Genomic DNA, 18,670 nt, shown 5'->3' with positions numbered 1-18,670 from the left:
CTCTAAAGATCTAAAGAACCTACCTATCCGTTCGAGTCAAAACACCTGCTGTCGCCAATTACCTGGTGATAAGCGGACAAATAACAGCAACAGCGCCACCCAGTGTATACATAACATACATGCACCTACACACAACATTTGGCTCTTACAACCTATAAAGATGTAAAGAACCTCTAAAGATGTAAAGAACCTATAAAGATCTAAAGAACCTCTAAAGATCTAAAGAACCTCTAAAGATCTAAAGAACCTCTAAAGATGTAAAGAACCTCTAAAGATGTAAAGAACCTCTAAAGATCTAAATAACCTCTAAAGATGTAAAGAACCTCTAAAGATCTAGAGAACCTCTAAAGATGTAAAGAACCTCTAAAGATCTAAAGAACCTCTAAAGATCTAAAGAACCTCTAAAGATGTAAAGAACCTCTAAAGATGTAAAGAACCAATAAAGATCTAAAGAACCTCTAAAGATCTAAAGAACCTCTAAAGATCTAAAGAACCTCTAAAGATGTAAAGAACCTCTAAATATGTAAAGAACCTCTAAAGATCTAAAGAACCTCTAAAGATCTAAAGAACCTCTAAAGATGTAAAGAACCTATAAAGATCTAAAGAACCTCTAAAGATGTAAAGAACCTATAAAGATCTAAAGAACCTCTAAAGATCTAAAGAACCTCTAAAGATGTAAAGAACCTCTAAAGATCTAAAGAACCTCTAAAGATGTAAATAACCAATAAAGATCTAAAGAACCTATAAAGATCTAAAGAACCTCTAAAGATCTAAAGAACCTCTAAAGATGTAAAGAACCTCTAAAGATCTAAAGAACCTCTAAAGATGTAAATAACCAATAAAGATCTAAAGAACCTATAAAGATGTAAAGAACCTCTAAAGATGTAAAGAACCTATGTTAACGGAGCCCTGTCCTTCACATGGGCTACTGAGGCATCTTGGTTCCTCCGGCTGGCTGGTTGACGCGCTCTGTGATTCTGCTGCTTGCTGTTCGTTTCCAATAACTTGCCTCCGAGACTCTCAATGTTGTTGCTAGGGTTTTAATTTAGTGAAGTCCGGTACAAACAGTTCACCAGCTCACCGTGTTGCGGTCAAAACCTATTTCCCCGTTCCGGGGTCAAAACACCTGCTGTCGCCAATTACCTGGTGATTAATGTAGGCGGACAAATAACAGCAACAGCGCCACCCAGTGTATACATAACATACATGCACCTACACACAACATTTGGCTCTTACACACCGGCCCCTAATTGTTCATGCAGGTAGACATAACAATTCAAAATAAAAATACAAAACAAAAAGTAGCCAAATACTGGGCCCTAATTTACACCCTGCAGCAAAGACAGTTTCGTTACTGGTCTTACGATAATGTTGGCCTTTGTCTGCAATCTCACAGAACGTACAAGTCCCCTTTTGTCAGCAAACACTTCTAGAACTTTACCAAGTGGCCATGAACCACGGGGAGCTGAAGAATCCATGATTACGACAATATCTCCGGCGACCAAACTTCTTTTCTTCTTGTTCCATTTCTGCCTCTCTTGGAGCAAGGGCAAGTACTCTCTCACCCATCTCTTCCAGAAAAGATCTGAGAGGTACTGGACTTGCCTCCATCGTCTCCTCCCATATTGATCATGCGGTTCGAACACTCCAGGTGGAAAAGCTGGTTTACCCTTTAAGAGCAGTAGATGGTTAGGTGTGAGTGGTTCCAAGTCGTTGAGATCGTCCGAAAGCTTGGTAATTGGCCGATCGTTCAAAATAGCCTCCGTTTCACAGAACACTGTATGAAGTCCATCATCATCCACGCTCTGCTGACGTAGAACAGAGCTGAGAACTTTTCTCACCAGGCGGATCAACCGTTCCCACACCCCACCATGGTGTGAACCTGCCGGCGGATTAAAACTCAGCAATTCCAACCTGTGACAAGACTCCTTGGATCCGATCATGATTCAGCGCAGCGATCGACTCCCTTAGCTCTCTTTCTGCCCCGACAAAGTTGGTACCGTTGTCTGACCTTAAGTGCACCACTTGTCCTCTCCTGCTGATGAAACGCCGCAAAGCATTGATGCATGCATCTGTTCCCAGCGAGACCGCTACCTCCAGATGGACGGCCCTGCACGCCATACAGGTAAATATAACACCGTATCGTTTACAGGTTGATCTTCCCTTCTTTACTTCGATTGGTCCAAAGTAATCTACCCCTGTGTTGGTGAATGGTGGTAGATCAGGAAGGACTCTCTCTCTAGGAAGATCTGCCATCTTCTGTTCAATTGCTCTTCCATTGTAGCGTCGACAAAAGCTGCATTCGGCAATTATCTTTCTGACAGCTGAATTGGCGTTTGTAATCCAAAACCTCTTCCTCACTGAGGACAGCGTATGCGCTCGTCCACCATGGCCAAGATTGTGGTGAATATGCTTGAGGATGAGCATAGATACGTGTTGATCTTTGCAGAGGATGAGTGGATGTTTGGCTTCTTCAGGCATTGCTCCTCTGCCCAACCTTCCTCCAACTCTTAATAGCCCATCTTCCAAAATTGGATCCAACTTATAAACAGGACTCTGCTGGCTCACGGTTGCTTTCCTGGATGACAGGTCAGAAATTTCCTCACTAAATCTTTGTCCCTGACAGTATCTGATGATGGCAATTTCTGCTCCTATTAGATCATCCAGTGTCAAGATCACCCTATTTGACTCAGCTGTGACCCTCTGTCGTTTAGCAGCCCGCTTTGACCTATTCTGACTGGTGTCCTCCAACTGATTAACCACAGATGCCTCCAATTGCTTTCTCTGGCGAGTCTGGTGAGTCTGGTGATATGGCGCCGTACGTGATGGCCGCTGTGTTGCGAGCTCCCGGATTTTGTAGCAGTTTTTTTATATTTATTCTTCTTATTGCGACTATTTTTGCACAATTAGCAACCGGTTAACGTCGACAGATGCACACTTCTGGAGATTGGATCGGCAGTTGCTCGCCGCCTACCAGAGTTTTCAACTCTTACCGGACGTCCGCCAGGAACAGTAGCGGAACTATCTCCGTCCATTTTAGGCGCGATCTCACGCAAAGCGTCGCCGACGGAGGAAGCGAGCTGGCGTGCTGGTTAGGCTGAGGCGTCGGCCAATGCCCACCCCACTACCCACCATTTTACTGGCAAATGTACAGTCTTTGGACAATAAGCTATCGAGCTACAGGCTCGTATTCAATTCCACCGGAAACTAAGGACAACTGCATCATCTGCCTTACGGAGACATGGATGTCGGAGGATGTTGCCGACTCAGCCATCGAGCGGCAGGATTTTCCGTCCACAGCGGACAGAACAAAGACTCTCTCTGGTAAAGATCGTGGAGGGTATGTCTCATGATAAACAGATCTTGGTGCAACCAAAGTCATGTACATACTCTCAAGTCGTTCTGTTCCCCGGACCTGGGTACCTAATGCTCATGTATCGACCATTCTGGCTGCGGGGAGTTTACAGCAGTCACCGTAACTGCTGTGTACATTCCGCCTCAAGCTAACACGGACATAGCGCTGAAGGAACTCTAGGCGATCAGCGAGCAGGAGTCGGCACCCGAGGCTGCTTTCATTGTGGCGGGGACTTCAACAAAGCAAACCTGAAGAAAGTTCTCCAGTTCTACCAACACATAAAAGCAACACGAGGGGCGGATTCTTGACCACTGCTACACTCCCTTCGGGATGGATACAAAGCCCTCCTCCGCCCACCGTTCGGCAAATCGGACCACCGCTGCATCCAACTACATCCCGGGTACAGGCAGAGGCTAAAGCAGCAACGAAGCGCTGTGAAGGAAGTGCAACGCTGGTCGGACCAATCGGAGTCTATGCTACAGGACTGTTTTGAGCGTGCGGACTGGGATATGTTCAGGGTCGCGTCGGACAACAACGTCAGTGATCACGTCCTCAGTCACGGGTTCATCAAGAAATGCATAGATGACGTTGTTCCTACCAAGTCGGTTGGTTATCCCAACCAGAAACCGTGGATAAATGGCGATGTTCGCTGCACTCCGCGTAACACCGCTGACTCGAGAATATGGCGGAATACAAAGAGCCGCTCGACCTCCGTAAGACCATCGGCTCTGCCAGCGGGAGTTCAGGAACAAGGTGGAGGAAGCTCAAGAGCCATGGCGTGAGAGGTGTGTGGAAGGGGCTACAGACAATCACGGACTTCAGAGGAGAACCAGCGGTGAAGAACTCCTCTACCTCCCTCCCAGGCGAGCTAAATACATTCTTTGCTCGGTTCGGCGTGAGCGGCAGCCCGCCGAAGGCAGCGCCGCCGAGGAGACCAGCCTGCTGATCATCTCAGAGGCCGGCGTGCGCAGAGCCTTCAAGCGGGTGGACATCCGAAGGCAGCAGGTCGACCACATCGGGCGCGCCCTCAGAGCATGTGCAGACCAGTTGGCAGGAGTCTTCGCAGACATCTTCAACCTCTCCCTGTCCCAGGCTGTTGTTCCTGAGAGCTTCAAGATGTCCACCATTGTGCCTGTCCCCAAACACCCCAAGGTAACCTGCCTGAATGACTGGAGACCCGTAGCCCTCACCTCGATTGTCAGTAAATGCTTGAGAGGTTGGTCAAGGACTTCATTTGTTCCATGTTGCCTGCCACGCTGGACCCATGGCAATTTGCATATCGTCAAAACAGATCCACCGGCGCAATTGCCATGGCACTTCACCGCCCTTTCCCACCTGGAGGAGGAACTGTTGTGTCGAATGCTGGTTGTGGACTACAGCTCAGCGTTCAACACTATTGTTCCCGCCAAGCTCGACACCAAGCTCAGAGGTCTAGGCCTGCACTCTACCATGTGCAGCTGGATACTGGACTTCCTGTCGGGCCGGCGCCAGGTGGTGAGGATGGCGGGACCACCTCAGAGCCGCTGACCCTCAACACGGGAGCCCCTCAGGGATGCGTGTTGAGCCCTCTCTCTACTCCCTGTACACCCACGACTGCGGCCATGCACAGCTCCAACGTCATCATCAAGTTTGCTGACGACACAACAGTGTTGGGGCTGATCACCGGCGACGAGACAGCCTACAGGGAGGAGGTTGGATCACTGGTACAGTGGGGCCAGGAGAACAGCCTCGTCCTCAACGTCAAGAAGACCAAGGAGCTGATCGTGGACTACAGGAAGCGGAGAGAGAGCACACCCCATCTCCATAGCGGAGTTGCAGTAGAGAGGTCAGCAGCTTCAAGTTCCTCGTGCACATCTCCGAGGACCTCACATGGACCACGCACACCACTCACGTGGTGAAAAGGGCTAACAACGCCTGTATTTCCTTAGGCGACTGAGGAAATTCAACATGGCCCCGCATCCTCAGAACATTCTACACCAGTACCATCGAGTGTTCTGACAGGTTGCATCACCGTCTGATGCGGGAACTGCACCGCCCTGGGCGTAGGGCACTACAGAGGTGGTGCGGTCGGCACAGTACATCGTTGGAGGTGAGCTTCCCTCCATCCTGGACATATACACCAAGCGGTGCGTGGCCAGGGCCAAGCGGATGCTGAAGACAATAACCACCCGGCCACAAACTGTTCACCCTTCTACCGTCAGGCAGGCGATACCGCGGTATCAAGTGCCGACAAACAGACTGAGGACAGCTTCTTCAGTCAGGCCATCAGGCTGCTGAACAAGGACTGAGACCCTCATTAACACTACACACCAGAACATATTCTGTGAATATCTATGGCCATGGTGTATATTTTATTACATTGTTTATATATATATATATTGTATATATATATTGTATGTATATACATATATATATATATATAGTCTCAAAAAGTGTATATTTTATTACATTGTTTTATATATATATTGTCATGATGTATATTCTATTACACTGTTTTATATATATATTGTTAATACTTTCTTCTTTTTTGTGTGTGGATATTGTATAGTTTATTCTCATTCTTATTCTTTTTTTAGTCTGCTACTGCTGTCGGGTGTTTTGCACATAAGAATTTCACGAACCGATTATACTTGTATAAAAGGGGATGTGACAATAAAAACTTGAAACTTGAAACTGTGTCAACAACATGGTCTTTAATCGGAGGAACCAGGCAACTGCCGTTTTGAGCCTCCTCCAGCTGGAAAAGTAGGCAATAAGTTGGTCAGTAGGACTAGGCACGTCCACTACGCTGATGACATTTACTGTTGCCTCTTTTCTCACCTCTTGGTCATCTGAGTCCACTAAGACTTCCAACACAGTCTTAGGCCAGTCCTCTTCATGCTTCCAGAGAAATCCTGGACCTTAAAGCCACCTGCTACTCTTCACAAAGGCTGAGGCCTTCATTCCCCTTGACACGTCGTCCGCTGGATTGTCTTTGGAACTGACATGTCTCCACTGTGAAGGCTCCGATGTCTCTCTGATGGTCGATTCTGTTGTACAAAAGTGTGAAAGCGCTTATCCTCATTGTTAAGGTACTTTAACACTGCGGTGCTGTCGGTCCAAAACACTGAACTGTCCAACTGTAAGTTCAACTCCTTTTTCAACATTGAATCCACTCTAACAGCAAGTACGGCCGCTGATAACTCGAGTCTGGGAATAGTTACAGCCTTCAGGGGTGTCACTCTAGCCTTACCGAGCAACAAGGTGACCTGGATGTCTTTTTTGTGATTTAACATCCGGGCATATGTTACGGTTCCGTATCCACCTTCGCTGGCATCCAAAAGTGATGTAGTTGAGCATGCCTGACCTCTCCAAAGTCCATTGGTTTGATACACCTTTTCACCTTGAACGTAGCCAGTAGATCCAAATCCTCCACCCACCTTTTCCATTGGTGTAAGATGTCTTGTGGTAAACCATCATCCCAGCCACATCCTCTCCTACAGAGTTCTTGCTGCATCATTTTGGCCAGCAATGTGACTGGTGCCAGGAATCCAAGGGGATCATACACTGAGCTAGTAACTGACAGCATACCACGTCTGGTAAGAGACTGTTGCTTTAACTCCATTTTGAACCTGAAAGAGTCAGTCTCCACACACCACTGCAGGCCCAGAGCTCTTTCCACTGGCAGTATGTCTTGGTCCAGATCCAAGACTGAGGGACAGCTTCTTCAGTCAGGCCATCAGGCTGCTGAACAAGGACTGAGACCCTCATTAAAACTATACACCAGAACATATTCTGTGAATATCTATGGCCATGGTGTATACTTTCTTACATTGTTTTATATATATATATATATATTGTATGTATATACATATATATATATATATTGTCTCAAAAAAGTGTATATTTTATTACATTATTTTATATATATATATTGTCATGATGTATATTCTATTACATTGTTTTATATATATATTGTTAATACTTTCTTCTTTTTTTTTGTGTGTGGATATTGTATAGTTTATTCTCATTCTTATTCTTTTTTTAGTCTGCTACTGCTGTCGGGTGTTTTGCACATAAGAATTTCACAAACCGATTATACTTGTATAAAAGGGGATGTGACAATAAAAAACTTGAAACTTGAAACTTGAATTCCCTTAGGTCCTTAGCCTTTTGATCCTCTGAAATGGCTTGCAAAACAACATGACTATTGCTGCTCCACTTTTCTAAATTGAAGCCCCCTTTCCGACACAGAGCAACCAGATCTCTTATCATCTGGATAGCTTCTTCTTCTGTGGCTGCACTCTTTAAACAGTCGTCTACATAGAAATCCTGCTTGATAGATTCTGACACTTCAGTTGCAAACTCGGATTGGTTGTCCTCTGCAGTTTTCCTTAACGCATAGCTTGCACAACTGGCCGATGACACAGCACCAAACAAGTGTACAGTCATTCGATACTCGACTAGGTCTTTCGTGACGTCTCCTTCTGGCCACCAGAGAAAACGAAGAAAGTCTTTGTCCTCTTCAGCCACCTTCACCTGGTGAAACATGGCGAATGTCACCCATGAATCGACAGGTTCCGTCGAGCGGTAAGAACGCCAAGGTGAACTTGTGAGGTTAGGACCCTGCAAGAGTTCGTTATTCAATGATGCTCCTTGAAATGTGCTTCCACAATCAAACACCACTCGAAGGGATTCTTTCCTTGGATGGTAGACACCATGGTGGGGAATGTACCACACCTTCCCCTTCCCACCATGCAGTTGTTGCTGAGGTACTTGCTCTGCGTAGGCCTTACTGATTAGTTTGTTCATGTACCCTGCATACTCCTTGTGCAAACGTATGTTGCTAAGAAACCTCTTTCTTAAACCCTGGATCCTTTGTCTAGCCACAGCGAAGTTATTGGGCAGATAGACCTCTTGTTTCCTGAAAGGCAACTTCAAACAATATTTCCCATCCTGAAGTATTGCAGAGCGGTCCATGGTTTCCAGAAACTTGAGGTCTTCTCTGGACATTTCCTTCTCCTCGATCTTTTCATTAAAGTCATGATTGTACTGATGGGCCAGCATTTTTTCCAGTTTGCACACGGAGATCCTGTTCACTGCAGCAGAGGAAATATCTGCCCCTATAGCACCACTGTTTCCATTCAGTGGACCATTAAAAGCCCATCCTAGCACGGTCCTGATAGCATATGGGCCATTCCCACGGCTGTTGATGACCTCCCAAGATTCCAATATCTTGGGAGCGTCAGTTCCAATCAACAGGTCCACGCTTCCCTTTAGGTCTGGGATGTGAACTTTTGACAAATACGACCAGTTAGCGAGATCTTCAGGTGTCACCATGTTATCAGCAGTGACTGGCATTTTCTTTTGTGTCAACACGTCTGGTAAAATATAAAAGTCGTCACTGTCCAGACCAGATACCTCCAAACCACTCACAATGTGAGCGGGTACTACAGTTTCCTGTCCCATTGTCTGCAGCAAGAAATTGGTTCTTTTGCCTGTAATATTCAGCTTCTGCATTAGATGTTCTGAGCAGAATGTGGCTGAACTACCAGGGTCCAGGAAGGCATACGTTTTAATAATGCAATTTCCTCTTGCAGATTTCACCTTGACGGGGAGGATTGATAGAACACAACGGTCCTTACCGGCCCCTGTATGCCCACATGTTTTCAGCGAAGTTGGCTGTTCGCTAGATGATTCTTTTAACTGTGCAAGCCCTGGTATTCTTCTTTTGATATGAAGCACAGTGGGATGAGTTTTACCGCAAACTTTGCAAAACAAGCGCCTTTCGCAATCTCGGCTCATGTGCCCAATACATAAGCACGCAAAGCAAACTCTCTGTTCCCTCAGCAAGTGAAGTTTCTCCTTGTGTTCCCTTCCATTGAACAGTTTGCACTCCCCTAATGAGTGATTTTTAGCGCAACATAGGCACCCAGATTCCTCAGTTTTCCCTGGTTCTGATGTTGGTTTCCTAGCTCCCTCAGGCCAGTCCCTAGATGTTACTGTTGTCGCAACAACATTTCTCCTTCCTATGTTGCTGGTCTGGGATTTAAACCGTGTCCCAGTAACACCAGTTGATGCGCCCTGTATGTCACCAAACAAAGGGTCAAAAAGAATTTTGACATGACGCTCAATGAATGTGACAAGATCCATGAAGTGAGCTCTCTGGCTGGTCGCTTCCATTATCCCATGAGCTTTGGTTCTCCATTGCTCCCTCATCTTGAATGGTAACTTCCACATAATGGCTCTCATGTTTACAGGCATATCCAGTTCCTGCATGTACTGGAGCTCCTCCATAACATTGCAGCAACCACGTAAAAACAAAGCATAGGCTTGAAGTGCTTTACCATCTTCAGATTTTACTGCTTGCCAGGACAAAGCCTTGTCCATGTATGCTGCTGCAATCTTATACTGATTACCAAAGTGTTCCTGGAAGACCCTTTGCCACTTCATAGCCACGCTCTGGAGCCATATGTTGGCAGCTACGCACCAGCTCTCGCGGCTGTCCTCTTGTAAATTGTTCCAAATAATACAAACAATCCGCCTTTGGTGCCTTTTCCTCCACTCCTTGTTCAAAGGCTTTAACAAAGCTTTTGTACTGTAGAGGGTCCCCTTCGAATGTAGGAATGTCTCTTGGTGGCAGAGATGATGAACGCTGCTGTTGCACCAGAGAGGCAGTTATTTCATTTTGCCTGCCCATGATGGCAAGCATGTCTTCAGAAGGATTTGTGCGGATTTGAGGGTTGGTAGAATACCTTTCTTCGTCCTGAGCGGATGTTAGTTGATGCGGAACGCGATGCGCTCCCAACCTACTGTTGTCCTGCTGTTGTTCGTTAGGACTGTACCGCTGTTGTGAAATTGTTTCAAACATTTGTTGTGTTTGCTTTGGTCGCACATCCTGTAACAGTGGTATATTCCATTGTGTCATGTCGTCTTGCTTCTTAGATTCTGCTTCCGGCTTGTACTCCTTTGCCATAGGGTTTAAGCTGTTAACAAATTCTCGTTTCCTTTTTTCCTTTTCGAAATATGAAGCCATGCCATCGGAGGGTGTCCGCGAAGAACCTTTCAGATTAGAGGCCTCTAATACTGTCAACATAGCAGCGGAAGCAGCTATTTCAGTGTCCAAGTCATGCTGTTGTCTTCTCCTCCTCAGCTGTTGCTCCTGCTCTTCCAGTACATGGCTTTCCTTTAAAGCTGCCGCGCCGATCAATGCAGCTCTCTTTGCCTCCACTTGTACCCTTACAGAGGAGGTGGTACTTGATTTCCCACTTCTATTACTCCTTTGACTTGAGTGTTTACTACCCATATTAGAAACACTGTCATCTGGATTAACACCATCCTCCACTTTTTCATACACATTACCTTCATATGATGAAACCCACAACACTGCATCAGCAATACATTCATCATTAAACATCATTTTTGCTTTAAACCATGTTTCATGTTTTTCCCCTTCATCACACGGCAGTATACCCAACAGAAGTGTATGCATGCATTTTGCTTCATCACACGCCTCAATCAACTCTTCAAGAACACTTAGTACCTGTGTTTTATCACCCTGAGATATAAAACATTGAATTGATTTTCTCTTGACACTTGCTCTATTTAACTTCGCTTTTCTACCACTTTGCAACGTTTCTATTTTATCAGCAAGCGCCTTAGCAGTGAGCTTAACAACCCGTTTTTGCGTTTCAAGACCGCCAGGCACACCGAGTTTAGTATCAGCTTGCACATGAGTGTCAACAGTATTGTCCAGCGCCGCGTCACGCTTCTCCATGATAAAATGTCAATAGTCCATCACAACAAAGTCAAAAGCAAAGTCTATTGTTTGTGTCCGACCTCTTCGGCAACCAATGCATTGGGTTTTGTCCAGTCACGTGTGCTCACGATTTAAATGGCCATAAACAGTGTAGCGCTACTCATACCTCCTCGCATTGGGCGCCGTGTGTGGATCCGGTTGTGCGATTGGTCCACAGCTGCTGTTGCGTAGCTCCGTCCTGCTGATGCTCCACCGCTGATGTTGCGTAGCTCCGTCCTGCTGGTGCTCCACCGCTGGTGTTGCGCAGCGGCGTAGCTCCGTCCTCCAACCCCGCCACACATCCAAACGGCTCCCGCAGCTCCTCCTGGCCCTCGATTCTCCTCCGCGCCTCCGTTACGTCCCAGACGTGCCGAAAGTTTGTAAACCAAGTTCCATCTGTGGTTAGGGTTTTGACTAATGTGAAAGGAGCCCTGTCCTTCACATGGGCTACTGAGGCATCTTGGTTTCTCCGGCTAGATGGTTGACGCGCTCTGTGGTTCTGCTGCTTGCTGTTCGTTTCCAATAACTTGCCTCCGAGACTCTCAATGTTGTTGCTAGGGTTTTAATTTAGTGAAGTCCGGTACAAACAGTTCACCAGCTCACCGTGATGCGGTCAAAACCTATTTCCCCGTTCCGGGGTCAAAACACCTGCTGTCGCCAATTACCTGGTGATTAATGTAGGCGGACAAATAACAGCAACAGCGCCACCCAGTGTATACATAACATACATGCACCTACACACAACATTTGGCTCTTACAACCTATAAAGATCTAAAGAACCTCTAAAGATCTAAAGAACCTCTAAAGATCTAAAGAACCTCTAAAGATCTAAAGAACCTATAAAGATCTAAAGAACCTCTAAAGATCTAAAGAACCTCAAAAGATGCAAGAGTCTCGTGATGTTCTATTTTTCTGGTTCTCGTGCTGAACGACCTTTAGGGAACGTCTCTTTGATGTCTCCACGTCACTGCGGTGAACAATCGGGCCCTCTGATTGGCCAACCTGAACTCACCTTCGGGCCCTCTGATTGGCCGACCTGAAGCTCACCTTCGGGCCCTCTGATTGGCCGACCTGAAGCTCACCTTCGGGCCCTCTGATTGGCCGACCTGAAGCTCACCTTCGGGTCCTTTGTGTTCTAGTCTCCGCCTCCGAGAGGAGGCACCTGCCGGTGGGGCGCCCCCGGCTGCTGCAGGCCGACCGGCGGTACTGCGTCCTGCACCAGGAGGGCTTCGTGGCCGGCTACAGCCCGGCGGCCATGATGGCGCTCTGGAGCTCCTTCAGCCTTCTGAAGCCCGTGAGTCAGGTCGCCATGGAGACCAGTCGGCAGTCCAGGGATACGAGGGTGATGATGGGGGCCTCCAACGAGGAAGAGTTGTGCACAGTGTCAAGTTCTTTGATTCCTGAATACGGATTCATGGAGATTTAACTTCAGGCTGTTGCTGTAGCGCCCACTAGAGGTGGGATGACCACCACGACTCAGCATGTATATCTCTAAGATAAGACACGCCCACAAGAACTACTTCTTCTTCTTCTTCTTCTTCTCCTTCTTCTTCTCCTTCCTCATCCTCCTTCCTTCTTCTTCTTCCTATTCCTCCTCCTTCCTCCTCCTCCTTCATTCTTCTTCTTCTTTTCATCTCTTCATATTTACCGAATGAATCCAGTAAATACTCTCAGTTATAATGAAAGCAGTATTATTTTATATTCATTATTGAATTCATTTGATTCTCACGTTTCACACATTAATGATGCGTTCGGGGACTTTGGTCGTCGTGGGGAATCGAAGCATCGTCTCAAAAACACGACGCATTTCAAAGTAAAGTAAATTCAAACATGGCCGCCACTGAGCTTCTTCTTCTTCAACTCTTTATCTCGTGTTTTCCTCTGGTTCCCGTAGAGCGGCGTGGAGCCGCTGCCCCCGGTGGCGGCGGACTGCCTGCGGCCCGACGTCAGGCTGCGGCCGTCCCAGAGTCCCCGGTGCGACCAGTACGATGGCGCCGGGGCGGCGCTGACGCACGGCTTCCTGTTCCCGCCAAGTAGGTCCGCCTCCTCCCTGCTTCAGGAACATGCGGAGCGCGAGCCGACGCCGCGCGGGGCGTTCTGCTGGGCGGTCCAAAGGATGTGATGCATCTCGCTTCCTGTCTCCTCTCTTCACACAGAATGTTCTAAATCCTCCGTTCCACAGAATCTCGGTCCAGCCACAAAGGAGTCATTCACGGCGGGGGGGGGGGGGGGGGGGGATATGACCTGGCGGTATCGCTTCTCTGGAAATGAAAGGGACCGCCCCCCTGCTGCCGTGGGGGAGTCGTGAGTCTCACTCCATTTGTTATCTCAGCCCGATGGCGTCACGGCGTTGCGGACGATGTGTCGCAACAGACACGGAGAGGGCCGCGTGCTTCCTGTGGAGGACACGCTAATCTGGGACTGTAGTCCAGATCAAGCAGATCGAGAAAAGGCAAACGCATCGAACATACAAGAACGGCCCGGCTGACGGCGACCCGACCCGTGTTCTGGTAGAAGTCATAGTAGCAATGCTTCATGTGAGAGAGCTGCATTCTTTCTCCTGACCACCAGGGGGCAACTCCTCTGGTTGTATAGAAGTCTCTGCTTCATGTGTTAAAGCTGCATTCTCTCTCCTGACCACCAGGGGGCGACTCCTCTGGTTGTATAGAAGTCTATGCTTCATGTGTTAAAGCTGCATTCTCTCCTGACCACCAGGGGGCGACTCCTCTGGTTGTATAGAAGTCTATGCTTCATGTGTTAAAGCTGCATTCTCTCTCCTGACCACCAGGGGGCGACTCCTCTGGTTGTATAGAAGTCTATGCTTCATGTGTTAGAGCTGCATTCTCTCTCCTGACCACCAGGGGACAACTCTGGTTGTATAGAAGTCTATGCTGCATGTGTTAAAGCTGCATTCTCTCTCCTGACCACCAGGGGGTGACTCCTCTGGTTGTATAGAAGTCTATGCTTCATGTGTTAAAGCTGCATTCTCTCTCCTGACCACCAGGGGGCGACTCCTCTGGTTGTATAGAAGTCTCTGCTTCATGTGTTAAAGCTGCATTCTCTCTCCTAACCACCAGGGGGCAACTCCTCTGGTTGTATAGAAGTCTGTGAACATTGTCGTGTTATACAATTACATATTTTCTAAATTAAACTTGCTTCATCGTAGTAAAATGTACGAATCCATTTGTGAACCTACGGAAAAACAAATATGAGAAAAGAAATGTGTTTATTAATAATCTGTTTAGACGATTGATTTCGTTTTTACGAGGCTCATGATTATTCTGATCTTTATTCTGATCTTTGTTATGATCTTTATTCTGATCTTTATTATGATCTTTACTCTGATCTTTATTCTGATCTTTACTCTGATCTTTGTTATGATCTTTATTCTGATCTTTGTTATGATCTTTGTTATGATCTTTATTCTGATCTTTATTCTGATCTTTATTATGATCTTTACTCTGATCTTTATTCTGATCTTTACTCTGATCTTTGTTATGATCTTTATTCTGATCTTTGTTATGATCTTTGTTATGATCTTTATTCTGATCTTTATTCTGATCTTTACTCTGATCTTTATTCTGATCTTTACTCTGATCTTTGTTATGATCTTTATTCTGATCTTTGTTATGATCTTTATTCTGATCTTTACTCTGATCTTTGTTATGATCTTTATTCTGATCTTTACTCTGAACTTTGTCATGATCTTTGTTATGATCTTTATTCTGATCTATATTCTGATCTTTATGGTCTGTTGTCGTAGATCTGAATGAGACGGCGGAGCAGCGGTTCGACGCCCTGCTGACGAGCAACGTTGTGCCGATGTACCGCGAGTTCAAGAGTGAGTCTCCGGTTCATTTCGCGGCACATCTTCAGTATTTCTGTCCTCCTCCCTGAACTCTCCTCTCTCCTCTCAGAGGTCTGGGACTTCTTCCTCGGCACCCTGCTGGTGAGATACGCCGCTCGGCACAACGGCGTGAACGTGGTGACCGGCCCCGCCTTCGACTTCAACCACGACGGCCGGGCCGACTCTCGGGAGCAGCTGCAGCAGTACGACTTCATGTTCACAGCTTTAGGAATATACATTATTAAAGTATACATTATTAAAATAGGATTACAGACAAAGCTTCATTTAAAAACCTCTAAAAACCTTTATAAACATTTAAAAATCTTTAAATACCTTTAGAACCCTTTAAAAAACTTTTTTTTAAACTTTAGAAACTTTTTAAAACCTCTAAAAACCTTTAAGAAACCTTGATAAACTTGTAAGAATATTGTCTATACCTTTAAGAACCTTTAAAAAAAACTTTAAGAAATCTTTAAAAAACTTTAAGAAATCTATATAAACCTTTAAAAAACTATAATAAATATTTATAAACCTTTAAACCCTTTAAAAAAACACTAAAAAACCAGGAACATTTATTAAAATATGATTTCAGAGGAATCTTTCTTTCTTAGCTTCAACAATAAAAGGTTCTTGAAGTAGATTGTGTCTTGTTTGACCTTAAGTTGACCTTTGATCGGTTCCTCTCGGGCAGCTGTGAGGTATGATTGAGTTTGTTGTTAAATCTTAAATGTTTTATCGTCCCGTTGACATTTCAGATTGTTTGACGTTAACGACGCTCTTATTTTGAAATCCCTCCATCGTGTGTTCTCCACATGGATGTCTAATGTCTGCGTGTGGTCTCGTGACTCCAGGTTCGTGCCCGGCACCAACGTCTCTGTGCCGACCCACTTCTTCGCGGTGCTGACCAGCTGCCGGGACGCGGCGCTGCCGGTGGGCGGCTGCGTCGGCGAGCTGCAGGCCGCCTCCTTCCTGTTGCCCCACCGGCCCGACAACTCGGAGAGCTGCAAGGTGAGACCGGCGCTCTGTCTAGGGACGACGCTCCGAGGACTCTGGAGGAAATGCAGGGTCTCTGCTGGAAAAGTTACCAACAGAACCCAAAAGAACCCAAAAGAACCGAACAGAACCCAAAAGAACCCAAACGAACCTAAAAGTTAACAACAGAACCCAAAAGAACCCAAACGAACCTAAAAGTTACCAACAGAACCCAAAAGAACCCCAAAGAACCCAAAAGTTACCAAAAGAACCCCAAAGTTACCAACAGAACCCCAAAGAACCCAAAAGAACCCCAAAGTTACCAACAGAACCCAAAAGAACCCCAAAGAACCCCAAAGTTACCAACAGAACCCGAAAGAACCTGAAAGAACCCGAAAGAACCCAAAAGAACCCACACAAACCCAAAAGTTACCAACAGAACCCCAAAGAACCCAAAAGAGCCCAAAAGTTACCAACAGAACCCAAAAGAACCCAGAAGAACCCCAAAAAAAACAAAAGAACCCAAAAGTTACCAACAGAACTCAAAAGAACCCAAAAGAACCCAAACGAACACAAAAGTTACCAACAGAACCCAAAGGAACCCAAAAGAACCCAAAAGACCCCAAAAGAAACCCAAAGAACCCCAAAGAACCCATACATGATTGAAGAACCGAAGGTAAACATCTTGCTCCGTCACTTCTGTGTTTGCAGAGTTCACAAGCCGAAGCTCATTGGGTGGAAGACCTCGTGTGGTTCCACAAATCACGGGTCAGAGACGTCGAGTTGATCACAGGATTGGACTTTTACCAGGGCAGCGGTCGGCCAATCGCTGACCTGCTGAGGATGAAGACCCGCCCCACAGCCGCCATTCACCGGGAACAGTGACGGGGAGAAACGACCACGACGAGGACTCAGCGTCTGTGGAGGCATCGTCGTGTTTACTCAGTTCACTTTGTCAACAATAAACGTTTTGATTAGTCAACAAAGGGACATTTATTTATTTGTATTTAAGTAACAGCGTAACGTAAGAATCTAACAACAATGTAACAATACAGCGTAACAACGCAACAAAATAAAGTAACAACGTAACAAAATAACGTAAAAACGTAACAGTGTAACAAAATAACCTAACAACGCAACAATGTAATAACGTAACAATGTAACAAAATAACCTAACAACGCAACAATGTAATAACGTAACAGTGTAACAAAATAACCTAACAACACAACAATGTAATAACGTAACAATGTAACAAAATAACCTAACAACGCAACAATGTAATAACGTAACAACGTAAGGCAACAGCGTATAACTGTAACAACTTAACAACGTAACAAAATAATGTAACACTATAGTGTAGCAAAACAACATAACATTCGTGTTATTCGGTAAGACAATCAGAATCGATCATTTAATCTGACGAGTTCACGTGATCCATGGACACGTCTTTGTTTTGTGTTTTTGTGTAAATGTTTTTGATTGTTTGTACATTGAATGAAGGAGTCAAAATAAATGAATAACACACACCTCCCATCTGTGTGTGATGATGATGATGGTGATGATGGTGATGATGATCGCCTTCTGGCAACCTGTTGACAGTAGATGTGAGGTAGGATGCTGAACTTCTCACATTGTGAAATGTTGTGATCAGATTCCAGCGTCACGTGACCTTCGACCCTTCTATTCTTCTATTCTATTCTTCTATCAATTCAATTCAGTTCAGTTTATTTGTATAACCCATTTGCACAAATTAGAAACTCCCCTCAGAGTGCTTTACAATCTGTACACATAGACATCCCTGACCTTTGACCTTTGACCTCACATGGGATCAGGAACAACTCCCAAACAACCCTTCAGGGGGAACAAGGGAAGAACCCTTCAGGAGAGAACAGAGGAGGATCCCTCTCCAGGGAGATCCTTCTATCCTTCTCCCATGGAACTCTGTCGCTGTGGGAAATGAGCCACCGCCTGCGGGCGGGGGAGGGGAGGGGAGGGGGGGGGGGGATGAGAAGGAATTCAAAACCAGGGGAAGCTTCTGTCATCCGACCCCCCCCCCCCCTCCTGTTCATGGCGTCTCCCGCCGGCCGTGGCCAGCGCTGTGTCGGTGTGTTGGCCCCGAGCCAACAGGCCTCTGTTTATCGTCACGTGGCCTTCAGGGACCAAACGACATCGGCTCATCTTTGTTTGGACAAAAGGACAATCATCAGTCACCGCCTCCTCTGAAGGACGAGGTGAGTCCGTCTGTTGTCATCTGTTGCTGGGGCAACGCCCCATTATGGCCACGCACGCACGCCATCTCAAAGGTTCCGTAAACACGTCGGACGTGTTCCCTGAATGCCTCGCCCGCAGTGTTTAGAGAATATAATTATCATTTAGGGACGACGTCAGAGAACGTTTACACAGAACGACGTCGGAAAATACCCAGAATGCCTTGGGGCATGACTGGATGTCTGTGATACCGGTGACAGGCAGTCAGACCCATGTGACCTCTAGAACCAGACCAGAGGACGGGGTCTGGTTCCAGACCAGAGGACGGGGTCTGGTTCTAGACCAGAGGACGGGGTCTGCTTCCAGACCAGAGGACGGGGTCTGGTTCTAGAGGGTTCTTCTTCTCCTCATTGGAGCCACCGGGTCGGATTCTGGTGAGACCAGGTGACGTCATGCAGGTTCCCCAGAACCTCGTTCAGCTCAGAGGCCTCCAGCAGAGACCAGTAAACT

General features: G+C 46.4%; 1 protein-coding gene across 6 annotated transcripts in view; it reads left to right on the top strand.

The window, feature by feature from the left end:
- Positions 1-17,483, top strand: part of LOC130212017 (ectonucleotide pyrophosphatase/phosphodiesterase family member 3) — a 33,771-nt gene extending 16,288 nt beyond the window's left edge. For 3 of the 6 annotated variants that reach the window (XM_056443287.1, XM_056443145.1, XM_056443225.1), the window contains 6 exons: positions 12,272-12,426; positions 13,027-13,165; positions 14,896-14,973; positions 15,050-15,182; positions 15,831-15,987; positions 16,663-17,483. In XM_056443287.1, coding sequence (XP_056299262.1) covers positions 12,272-12,426; positions 13,027-13,165; positions 14,896-14,973; positions 15,050-15,182; positions 15,831-15,987; positions 16,663-16,836 — 836 coding nt within the window. In that variant the 3' untranslated portion in view covers positions 16,837-17,483. Of the gene's footprint in view, positions 1-12,271; positions 12,427-13,026; positions 13,170-14,895; positions 14,974-15,049; positions 15,183-15,830; positions 15,988-16,662 lie in introns of those variants that run through there. The other 3 variants (XM_056443439.1, XR_008835284.1, XM_056443358.1) reach the window with 3 other exon arrangements.
- The last annotated feature ends 1,187 nt before the right edge of the window (positions 17,484-18,670 follow it).

Source organism: Pseudoliparis swirei, chromosome 1 (genome assembly GCF_029220125.1).
Source record: "Pseudoliparis swirei isolate HS2019 ecotype Mariana Trench chromosome 1, NWPU_hadal_v1, whole genome shotgun sequence".
Classification (NCBI taxonomy): Eukaryota; Metazoa; Chordata; class Actinopteri; order Perciformes; family Liparidae; genus Pseudoliparis; species Pseudoliparis swirei.
Note: the sequence above shows the minus strand (reverse complement) of the source record. Positions and strands in the feature narration are given on the sequence as shown.